The 12,634-nt window shown below is 39.8% G+C and overlaps 1 protein-coding gene across 1 annotated transcript; it reads right to left on the bottom strand.

The window, feature by feature from the left end:
- Positions 1–297: 297 nt before the first annotated feature.
- On the bottom strand, positions 298–11,702 carry LOC308685328 (uncharacterized protein; the record flags this gene model as incomplete). Its single annotated transcript, XM_081357027.1, has 14 exons — positions 11,020–11,702; positions 10,058–10,217; positions 9,578–9,800; positions 9,358–9,484; positions 8,907–9,205; positions 8,726–8,816; positions 8,526–8,642; positions 8,341–8,416; positions 7,975–8,232; positions 7,655–7,826; positions 7,187–7,335; positions 6,957–7,099; positions 6,335–6,386; positions 298–461 (listed from the first exon to the last, which is right to left on the bottom strand). Exons 1-14 carry the CDS (start codon positions 11,389–11,391, stop codon positions 298–300), a joined length of 2,403 nt encoding a protein of 800 aa, XP_081213153.1. The 5' UTR covers positions 11,392–11,702.
- Between the last annotated feature and the right edge of the window lie 932 nt (positions 11,703–12,634).

The following is a 12,634-nucleotide window of genomic DNA, read 5'->3' as shown; positions in this document are numbered from 1 at the left end:
GGGGGAATCGGCGGCGTGGGTGGCGGAGTGGGAATGCGAAGCTGTTGAATCTGCTGGGTGAGCCCGGACACCTGCGCCACTAACGCCTGAACAGCGCGAGCTGTATTGTTGAGGTTTTTCTCTTGAGCGTCCATTCTCTGTCTGCTGTTGCTCACAAACGTTTCCAGTGAACTTGAAGAGTCACTCGCTGCTTCCATGGTGAGGTCAGATCGTTCTGTCATGAAATGATGGCAGGAAGCAAGATGCAAGTTAAACTCTTTATTGTGATATAGAATGACGTAACGTCCAGAGAACAGGCTAGCGGCACAGGGACCCCGATGGCCAGATGAAACCCGGTGGTGAGGTGCAGCAGTGCGATGAGGTGAGTCCAGAGGTGAGATAATCCAAAGTAATCCACAGGAACAGGAACACGAACACGAACACGAACAGGAACAGGAACAGGAACAAAGGAAGGCACACGACTGGGAAACAAACCGGGACACCATACACAACGATCTGACAAAGGAGATGAGGAAGTGGTGAGTATATATAGGGTGATGAGATGAGCTGCAGCTGGTGACGGGGATGATGAGCTGGAACACTGATGAGCACTAATGAGTAGACACGCCCACACAATTAGCACTAACACACACACACACACAACAACAGAACACGAGACAAGGAAGAGACATAGGATTTATGAACCGTGACAGTCTGACCATGTTAGACTCAGACTAGACCATAATCGACGATGAGGTTCATTCATGTATTAGGCTGTTTTGGAAATTCAACTATTTGGGTGTACAGAAGTCTTAGTAACACAATTTCTACAACAATTATAGCCAGACATTAATACCCGCTAGCTTTAACCGAGAACCTCGGCCAATGTTTCATATTCGCGTCGTGCCTAACAACGCCCTTCAGCCGTGACTTATTCAGATGATACAGCACTAGCCTAGAGTACCTTATTGCTTTTATAAAACGCGCGTGAACTCGGCAAATGTACAAAAAAATGAGCTCAATGTTAAAATTGACCGGAGTTCTCCTTTAAGGAATTCACAGTAATTAAAAAGATGTCCATTATTCTTAAATAACTGTCTGACCAAAATTATACCGTTATTGTACCAATTTCTGTAAAATAAAGATTTATTTTTAAATGTAATATATTTGTTGTTCCAAATCACAGATTTGTGTGGAGAAAAATTATGCTTAAAAATGAGCATCCATAATAGAAAAACCTGTTTATGAAAAGAAGAAAGCTTTATCGGAATCTTATTTACCGGTACATCAAAATTACACCTCAAAAAAAATTCTAAGCCCCCCAGCTTATCAAAAATGAACTCAGGGATGATATTTCAAATTTTGCCTTTAGAGTTAAAGTAGTTCTTTATCCACTTATTTTTAAATACGCAATTAGCAGTATTAAAGTCAAGTACATTTAGACCACCATCCTCAATTGGATTGCATAAAACAGTTTTTTTTAAATAATGAGGTCTGTTCTTCCAAATGAAATTGAACAAAACAGTATCCACCTCTTTTATAATTGATTGTGGAACATCTAATGCAAGAGCTGTATATACCAAGCGTGACAATCCTTCAGTTTTGGATAATAATATTCTTCCTTTAATGAGAGATCTCTCATTAACCATGAATAAAATTTTTGTTTAATTTTCCTTATAATTGGTGTAAAATTTAAATTATTTCTCTCTTTTTGGTCTTTACAGATCTTAATGCCTAAATAATCTACTAACTCCTTTACTGGAATACCAAAAATGTTATTATGATTACATGTTTTCAAGGGGAATAACACACATTTTTTAATGTTTAAACATAAACCAGATACAGAAGAGAAAACATTAAGGCACTCAATAGCTTTTTTAACTTCAGTTTCACTTTTTAAAAAAATAGCAGTGTCGTCCGCTAATTGAGAGCATTTTAACTCTTTCTCCAAAAGTCTAATACCACAAAATGTATCTCTTTTAATATGTATGGCCATGGTTTGTGTGAAAAAAATGCACAAGGCATGTCATTACTCTAAAGAAGTTGTTATACTTGATCTAACTCAAAACATTTAATTTTCTGTCTAGCCATCAATGTTACGTAAAAAGTTTCGGTTGAGTCAAATTAAAAGTAAGTCTTGTTAGTGTAAAGTAAATACATTTCTTTAAATTAAATTAAAAATATTGGTTCCCATTGTCACGTGACTTCTAACGTCATCCGTGGTCGTGCGTGAGGACGTTCAGCTTTCCGCCATCTTGTTACACCGCATGGAAGAACTCAGCGTGGTAAAACGGGAATCAAGAAAATTGGTAAGTAATTTTAAACATACGTTTGGCCGTATTATTATCATTATACATCAGGGCTTGACATTAACACCCGCCATTCGCGGGTGGATTTCAGCTGTGGCATGTAACACAGTCACTCCCACTAGCCACTTTGGCGGGTTAAGTCTTCTCAAAAGGCATCTCTTATACAGTAATCGCGTTGCGCATTAGAACAAACACACGCGATTCTTTTAAGTTTATGAGTGCAATGTCTAATAATCAGAATTACAAACGCGGGAGTTTTGTTCAGATTACAAACGCGGGAGTTTTGTTCAGAGCACGCTCTCACTCACTGAAATTTGCACTCAAAAAAGAGTACGAGCGATGTAGTAGCCTACTTACTTAGGAGATTAATTCTGTTTTTGTTCTATTTCAGCAGCGAATATAGTTTCAATCAAAGTTACCGCAGAACCGTAGCGCATCTGATGGGATTGCCATAAAATTGGCTTGACATTGGACGTTCGATATTCGCATTTAGGGACTGTCTCTAAACTTAAACACGACATATGTCGTTTCTAACTTCAATAGCATTTGAAGAGAATGACTTACAGTCACAAAACCAACTGCAAAGTGTTCATCTAGGTGTTAGGTATGATGCACACCTTTTGGATTTTTGATATTTAATAAAATAAACTGTCAAATCACATATTTCACTTGGCTACTGTATAGGCTCATACACAAAATATGCTAAATTTAAATATGTCATAGCTGATAAAACACTGATGAGAATATTGCTTGAGAATAAATTATATTTACAAAAAAAAAAAATTAGACAAGCAACTGTTTTCTCCATCTAGATTTAAGGAGCTTTACACACAACCATATCAGAGCTAAAAAGGCCTATTTGATGACCTGTCCTGTTATGCATTTCATGTAGACTTGTGGTACAGTGGTCATTTACATATAGCCAACAACAAATTTCCGAACCAAAACATTTTGGCCAGTGAAAATGCTGAGTGGTTAGTAACTTAGGAAAACCACTAGTCACAGTGGCTGGTGAGCAAAAAGTTAATGTCAAGCCCTGTTATACATGTATGATTTCATAAAATATTATGTTGTACTGTTGTTTTACATATGGTTAGTATTACTAGTTTGACAGCTCTAACTCGGCTAGAAGGTTTACAAGTTTCCCTCATCACGATGTTAAACCGAGTGGAAATAAAATAATACACTCTAAAAACTGCTGGGTTAAAAAATAACCCAACCTTAACCACACCGCTGGGTCACTATTGGACAGAACACGCGCTGGGTTGGTTTGACCCAAGTGCTGGGTTTTACCATTTAACCCATATTTCTGGGTCATTCATTTGACCCAACCAGTGGGTGAAATTAACCGTCTTGCTGGGTTAAGTCTTACTCATGTGCTGGGTTATTTCTTGTCTCATTGCCTTAATAAAATTAGTAACAAATATTTATTATATTACGAATGTAAAATAATTATTATCTCTGTAATACAATAAACCAGAGAGGCCACTTTATATGTGATTTCAATCTCATTTTTATTTTTATTTATTTGATACATTTCTTTAATACTTTTCTTTAACGAATACAAATGTTAATCAATGTCAAAGGTCTGACATGTCCCCCTCGTCTCATCCCTGAGGCACAGAATGTGCAGCAATTCTCCAGTCATCTCATTTTGTAAATATTCAACCATGTTGGTCCTCACCTGTTGATTATACAAGTCAAGTCAAGTCATCTTTATTTATATAGTGCTTTTTACAATACAGATTGTATCAAAGCAGCTTCACAGTGATACTGTAACATGAAAATAATACAACAAAGTTTGTTTATAGAAGAAAATTGCGCCATCGTCCACCTTATAATAATATTGTTGAATATTAAATGTCCCCAACTAAGCAAGCCAAAAGCCAAGGCAACAGTGGCAAGGAACAAAAACTCCATCAGTGACAGAACGGAGAAAAAAAACCTTGGGTGAAGGCTCAGTCGTTCAGTTCTCCTCTGGCCATCGAGCGAACAGTGTATAATTATGATTCAGGCAGCATTACAGGTCAGACTGAATAAGAACATTCAGAATATTTATCCAGTTCCATCTGGTTGGAAGTCGGAGTCATCACACCGGTATGGAGACGAGTTTGTTGAGGATCAGTCGTGTCGATGAGGCCTTCACAGGGCTAATGAGGCTGGCACTTCAGGGATGCGTCATGGATGGGTCCAGGCGCAGGTCCACCTTCTGATCTGGATACGGCCCGGATCCGGCTGACTTTAGTAAACTTTAGAATGAACATAAAGACAAACATTAGCATAGATGCCATTCTTCTTATTAAATACGAGTACATCAGGTGTTATAGGAAAGTGTCCTAATAATCATTTAACTGATTTGAATAATATAAATGTATAATGTTCTATATGAATGCCAGGTAAAAGAGATGCGTTTTAGTCTAGATTTAAACTGATAGAGTGTGTCTGCTTCCCGGACAATCACTTAGAGTGTTGCAATAAAACTGACATGCAAGTTAAGCTTTTTTTTGTGGAAGTATCAATTTATTATTGAATATGCAATTAAAATTATTGCAAACATTACCAAATGACCAAATGTGAAAAATAAACAAAATGTGTATTCAGTATTTGCAAACTGAATTATAGTAATAGTAATAAAAGAGTAATTTGGACAAATATTATCAACATTAAGGCATTGAAATAAAACATTACTTTATTAAAAGTTAAAGGCCATCTTTCAAGTTGAAGATCCCTGTGAATGAACGTGTAGATAAATAGTGTAGGAACTCGATTTGCGTGAAGAAATTAATCATAAATGTGCATGAAAAAAGTTTTTAAAAAGAAAGTGTGAGTAAAATTACTTCCGCTGTCAAAAACGCTCTGATCGGAAGTGACGCAACGGCCGGTAAATCTCATCTCTTCGTAATGGAGTCAGACAGTGAAGAGGTTGCAGTAGGGGTTAATGTAAACTCTTACGATGGGCCATTGCCGTATAATTATGAGCCACCTAGGCAAGAGAGGGGTCAGGCAGAGTTAAGGGGAAGGGTAAATGGACAGAGGAGAGAGATAGAGTTGTGGTGTGAGGAGAATCGGTGGAGAATTGGGCAGGTGTCTTGGTGAGTGACCACAGGCTATAGCTAATTGTGGCTAACGTTGTCTCCATGTTTATCACATTGCATCTTTAATAAATCATATTTTGCAATATTGCTGTCAACTTTGTTGTTTTTCAAGCATCCATGTAGATTGTCACCATATGCAACATGTGTCTTAAAATGTTGAGTTTAGATCCCAGATTCTAATGAATGCTGTAGGCTATAACGTTAGCTTACATCTGTGACGGTCAGCTAGTCTGGACAGGGATGGAAAAGCTGTGCATTTCTGCACAACATAGTTTATCGTGAAATTTTGTAGAAATTGCTAGCTGATTTTTTTAATCAGTAGCTGCTTTCAGACCTAGGTGTCCGCATGTTCTGCTTCTGCAGATGTCAAGCGTTTGGGCCGTATATCTGAACAACATAACCGGCCAGCTGGAATTCCGAACTTAGCCGGCTGTTATACTATTCCCCTCCTAGTATTTCCGACGGACATTATGTAAATGAGCTCGCATGTACTGCGGAGTACATGTATGAAAGCAGTTAGTGTTCCGGTTAGGACGGGAATATGCTGTTCATGTAAATATAGTCATTGTTACAAGGATATTTTATTGTCAATTGGAGGGATACTGGGTGTAAGGCATGCAGATAAATGCATCTAATTGACAGCCTATACTGTGCATAAATGTGTGTGTGTGTGTGTGTGTGGGGGGGGGGGGTCGTCTTTTTACAGTGCATATTTACATAAGCTTTAGGAAGTAAGTAGGTAGTCTACATGTCGTTTCTTACAAGGTCTTACACCAACCACTAGAGCTACAAGGAGGGAAGGAGAGTGAGTTTATCTTAGCACATTTTGTTTAACAGGTGCTTGTGTGGTAGATGTGAGGCTATGCCATCAGCAGTGGAGAGTGTGTGCTGTAGGGAGGTCGACGCCTATTGGACCCTTGTCCAAACCCTAGATCCCCCAGAAGACATTACCTGCCTCACACTCCATCCAGGGTTTGAAGCATCCTGTCTGAATCCTTTTGTGCTGCAGATAGCATACATGAACTTCAGACAGGAGCATGGCCCTCTCCAAGCCAGCAGACCAGAGTATGTTTTGAGCAAAAATTATTTCACACTGCAATTTAAAGAACCAGCTTTTCTACACCAAAATAGTAAATCCTGTTAAGCAGGTTTTTAAACTCAGTGGTTTCCATATACTTACTATAAAAACAATTTTGGTGTTGTGTAGTACAGTAGAATATCAGCCAACAGGACATGCAATATTTACCATTGGAATTGTTTATTATGAAACCATGGTATGATCAAAATGTAATTATGTCCCAATCTCCACCACAGGCAGTTCCGATACACCGCATACAGGCAGGTTGTCCGCTGGGCGTACGGAATACTAGGCAGGGACATTAGGAAAGCCATACCTTCGTGTGTTGTGTCAGCAATAAGGAGGCAGTTTGCAGAGGAGGGACAAACATACAAAGGTTTCCAGTGGCCCCGCTTGGAAGATGATTAATAAATCCATAGTGAAACAAACTCAACTGGTAAAATTGATCTTTTATTAGATGTTAAAGCGTGAGTGTTGTGCGAGATGGAGGCTGACTGCCTCATCCTTGGCAACCTTCTGGAGGGAAGTGGTGAGGGGGGGCGGGGCAGCAGAGGACAAGACAGCACTGCTTTCTTGTAGGGCCTGTGGTGACTTTGAGTATTCCTCTACCAGAGAGACCATAAGATTTGTTGCGTATCCTTGAGGAGAGAAATGTTTAGAACACATTTAGTAACATGGTTGACCCACATAAAAAAGATATTGAAAAACTAAGTGAATCTACTAACCGTAAGATGGTTTCTCCTTGATGGGGTGGACTACCCAGCCACCTTTCCGAAACCGTGGGTAGCGAACGGCGTAGCGTGCCTCACCCTCACTGGTTCGAGCTACATCTCTGTTGCCATTACTATTGTAATGTAGGGCCGCCAAGAGAAGTCTGTAGGAGATAAGTAGATAGAACATTAGGTCTCCAAAGCTAACCCAATGCAGTGAAATGCAACAGAAATACATGACATTAATGTTTTCAGTTCAAATGGGTCTAAGACAATGACTCATCTTTGCAATTTTTTTTTTGTTGCAAATAATATGTAATGCAGTTATCAATCAATAACATTTTGGTCTGCTATACAAGACTGCATTAGTTTTTAGCCATATTCATTCTGTCATCATCCTGCTACAAAAGTATTGCAATATCCTGAAACTGAAAATAAATGCCTAATTTTATTAGTATTGATACTTTTGAGTGATAACACTACCTGCTGTACATCCCAAGAAAAGAAAAGCCAGTGTGTTTGGGCGCAAAGTGCAGAATGAGGGAATGGTAGGCCTCCAGGGAGAATGTCTGATGCTGAGGTGACAATTGTCGAATATCCTTTACCAGTGCTTTCCTGGCAGCTACACTCTCCAGTTTAGTGGCTGCTGGTGATCCTAAATAAAACATATTATGTCATATAGTCTGTCGCATTTCATAACACAAGTAATTATTAGTACACATGGGGTTACGTATTGATAAAACCAAACTAAACTTGACAAACTAAACATTTGACATCTTTTAACATAGGCCACTATGTTGTACCTGGTTCCAGCCACTCCTTGTTTCTTGCCTCTCCTTCCAACGGTGGATGTGCGCAGCTGGTAAATGCAGGAGTGCTGTGTTCATGTATGTCCTGTACATGATTTATCATACTCTGCCATTTTGCCTGCATCTCATCTGGATCTCCTGTAGGAGTGGAAGCTGCGGTCCAGTACAGATGGTTGATAATGGCTGGCCTCCACAGCTTCAGATCCTCACAGTCCCTCTCTTTTGCAGCAGCATCCAGTGCTTTCTGTACGCCTGTTCCAGAGCAGACAAACAGAGCAGAGCAAACTAATTATTAGGAAAGTGAATTTAACTACAAAAAACAAGTCTATTATATAGAACTACCAACATCACAATACATACTTTTCCCAATATGCCAGACATCAAAGAAATGCCTTGTTCCTTCTGAACACATTTTCTCACGTACCCACTTGGCCACCTAAAACAAATAAGACACAAATTGATTTTATAGAATTTAGAACTTATTTTGAGTGATACGGTGCATGTCAATATGCTGTTCAGCTTTAGATCTCTCCTAGCATCATTACCTGCCGATTTCTGTCTGTTATCAGAGCAGACACTTGCATGTCTTGGTCCATCAGGAACTGCATACTCCGCTTTAGACCCTCTAGCTCACACCAAGAGCTGCTTGGGACTTCTGAGCTCTGTAAAACCAACGGATTATTAACAGTAACAGTAATATTAGTAACTAAATCAGACGCAAGATTTTTATGTGACATCAACTTACTTGGACAAGTTGAACATCCAAAACTTTGTTAATTCCATCCTCAATCAAGGAGTAGCTACCATATTTGGCACAGTGTCCAGGAGAATCTGATCTAAGAACGTCAAAAACAGTTACATTTAGAGGTTAATGCAAAAATACACTGACCTGTTCTACATCAGTGACGTGAGCTGGACCATTCTACCTGCAGTCACCAGACAGGATCAATCCACCCCCAGTCTCCTTCAACTCCCTGATGATCCCCTTCTGCTCATTCCTCCAGGCCTGCACGATGGTAGGGATAGTGTAATAGCGCTGATGGCGGAAAAAAGTGCCGGGACTTATGCACTGCAGTCCAAACAGCTTCAGCATCCTGATTGTCTGAGTAGCCATGCAACCTGAGAAGTGGATGGCACCGCTGAGTAAAAGGTTGCAGGCAGGCATGTTTCGATGCACCTTCTCTTGGTTTTGCCAGTAACGCTCATAACCACAAGTTCCGCAGGCCTGAAAGATGAGAGAAGATTCAAGACTCAAGCAGCTTTAAGATGAGGCAGTGAAATACCTGTATAGTTAAGACACAAATAATGAATATACATACTGTACATTCACAGACTATAATTCAGCTCCTCACAGACAGTTGACAAATAAGACATTACCTGCTTGACTTTTATGAAGGTTCCTTCCGGGTGCATTATGTGTCCCTGGGTTTCCCCACAGCATGCAGGACAAACCGTGAACAAAGACAGCAACTGCCTCTGGCAAACAATGAACTTGTCAACAGCACTGAAAACAAGAAAAGGAAAAAACACATTAATTCTGACTATGACATTTTTTGATACACAATCAGACATTTTCCATTAATAAAAAGGTTTTTACTTTGGGTCACTGAGAGATTCCAGCTCTTCTGGTTCCTCCTCAGAGGACTCGCTCAACATCTCCTCCCCGGGACTCCATGACATATCACCAGAATGGTTGATGATATCAGAAAATGACCATTCATCATCACTTTGTTCAGGACTGGCCAGTGGAGTTGATCTGCGATGCTCAAACCTTTCGGTTTGAGTCCCCACATCCACCATCTGAGACTTTACCTGAACAGCTTAGATGAAAGAGATTCATCTTAATAATTGTTCACCATTGTACATTCATTGGCAACAACACATGCACTAATCTAATGCATCCCAGTACAAAATATATTTTTCTAACATTATGAAGTTCATAATTTTTAATGTTTACTGTCTGAAAAGTGTAAATTACAAAATAGTAACCATGGAGATCATGAAAAATTTTGGCATGTAATCCTTATTTGTGATTGTATATGGCATGTATGGTGAATGCTAGATATAAGCTAACTACCTAATGAACGATGTAAACATCTTATGTTGCACTGTGATCCACGATGGACCACTACTGGCTCAGGGTCCGTTGTAGAGATGTCTCCATCTACATCATCTTCAGGATCTGAAGTGGCAGTTGCACCCGCCCCGTCTTTGCTGGCAGCACTCTCTCCCAAAATCTGAAAACAAAATCACAACTTTAAACTTTAAAAAAATGTAGTCCTTTCATGAAAATACCCCATTCATGCATTATTTAAAAGACTGCTAATCTTTTCAAAATCTTTTCAAAGTTGTCCCGAGCTGCATTCCCTCGCATGTGCCCTGTTGATACCAGCTTCACAGAGAGAGAGAGCCCCGGTCGCGCGCGCACTCTCTCTCTTCGGATGCCAGGCGAAAGTGTAAAGCATTACTTGGATGCGTTTTGGAGACGGTGAAGTCTTGTTTACAGAGTGCGCGCGCGCGACAGGGTCTCTCTCTCTCTCTGCTCGAAACATGCACACTGTCACAAGCCAAGCGCAGCAGTTCATCTATTACTCACCGATCAAATAAAGCTTTGGCGGGACAAAAATTCACTTTGGCGGGCGCTAAACCAAGTTCAATGCAGGAAAATGTATGCGTGAATTTAACCGAGTAACTTAGTAGGCTAACGTTACATGAACCTGCATGCACTCGCACAAATGCGACCACATAAAATGTTGACTCCCACATTCTCAGAAAATGGTCGCAGTCTGGAAGCCCGTCTTATTAGTTCAATAAAATAAGTGTCAGGAGGCTCATGTGCAGCCTCACGGGGTGTAACAGGAGTAAGCTAACGTTAACAGCTAGGCGGGCTTTCGTGCCTTCATGGTGCTAACGTTAACTTCTCAAACTAAGTCATGCCAAGACTAATCCATTATAACATCAAGAAAAATACATTTGCAGAAATTACATGCAGAGCTACATTTCGATGCAACAATTTGTATACAGTATTATAAGACTTACTGTGCAAAGCTCCCGTTTTCGGCGCGCAGATTCTCTGCTAGTGCTAACGGACTCTTCACTCCCGCCAGATTTTGCTGGTGGACTTGCATGCACTGATGGGACAGCTCCATTTGCCAGCCTAACCCACTCTCTTCGTCGAAATCCCATGCGAAATTCCATAAGATCTCCCTGGTTGTAGTTGTCCGGTGTGAAGTGTTTTTCGCATACCACCGTGTGTCTTGTCACCGAGGAGGCAGCGAAATGGCCTCTCTTTGCCTGGACGAAACGTATCCAAGCACGGAAATCTTTGTGTTTCTTGTTTGGAAATCGGTGGACCCGATGGCCAGACAAGTTGGAGTTGTTGCATCCAAAACAAACACAAGAATTCACCATTGTGACAACTCAAACGTACTATATAATAATGATAACGACAAGCTCTCTTTTCTATTACCACCTCTCAGACTACGTAAACCCACACTGAGAACCAGGGTCCAGGGCAGCGCCCCCGCCTTTGTTTGCCTGTCCTTACGTCATATGACGCGTTCTCTGGAAAAGGGCGGTTTTTTGAAGCCTAGCTTAGAATAGGTACACTTTTTTCTTAATTTCTGCCCGTGGGTCTTATAAAACATATGAATTCTTATGTATGTCTTTTTGAATTGACATTTTCATACAAAATTCTGTATAAATTAAGTTATAAAATTAAATTGAAAGATGGCCTTTAAATATTACTGTAATGTTGATAGTGTCTTTAACATTAAAACTCACAAACCCACAAAGTTGCTCATTAATCTCCTGACTGGCAGCGCTGATGATCGCCTCGTTTAGATGTTACACAATAAAATGAAAGATGACATGCATGGTGATAGGGTAGGCTATCATGTAAGTTTACATTTTTTAAGTTTTAAATATTGACGATCATTCGTTCAACTAAACGGGTATCATTTTCTTCTCAAAACCTGTCCATTTATTTCTCCTTTCCTCAGTCGCTGTTTATAAAGATTGCAAGTCATACATTTACTAAAAAAACTAGGCTATCAAGCTCTTGAAAGCCTTTTTTTGGCAGAAACGATGGTTCGAGACATTACAGAAGACACATGTAGACTGTGCTGGAACTTACCTCAGTCACTTCATCTGACGAGTATTTCTAAAACTACGCCAGCAGATTTTTCACTCACACTAGCTAGCCTACATTAGAGACTCATTTCCCGCTGATTTTACGTGCGAGCCCTGTGAGGGAAACTGCGCGTATGGATTTCATACAAAACGCTTTTCTCACTTTTAAATACGCAACGTCCACAATGAATAGGCCTACGATAATTACATGATGAATTTAGAATTTAAACAAATTTAAACTCAAAAAGGCTGCATATATAGCTGGTTTAATTTCAACTAAGGATTTAACGATGCAGCATTTTGTCAAAAATTCTAACCGGCTAGCTGTGGCTATTTAATGTTTCACAGAATAAATACGTTACCCATCACACTTCCACATCAAAGACTGTATGTTGAACAGTGAAATTAGCTTGCTGCTACCACCACAACTTATTAAAAATATAGGTAAACATTCATATTAACTTACCATAAAACACTGCCTGCTCCGAGTGGCGTGCTCCTCGAGTCAGAAGTGAAGAATCCA

The sequence above is a fragment of the Scardinius erythrophthalmus genome, assembly GCF_964197995.2.
Source record: "Scardinius erythrophthalmus genome assembly, chromosome: 25".
Taxonomy (NCBI): Eukaryota; Metazoa; Chordata; class Actinopteri; order Cypriniformes; family Leuciscidae; genus Scardinius; species Scardinius erythrophthalmus.
The sequence above is the reverse complement of the archived record's forward strand: the minus strand, read 5'-3'. Positions and strand labels throughout refer to the sequence as shown.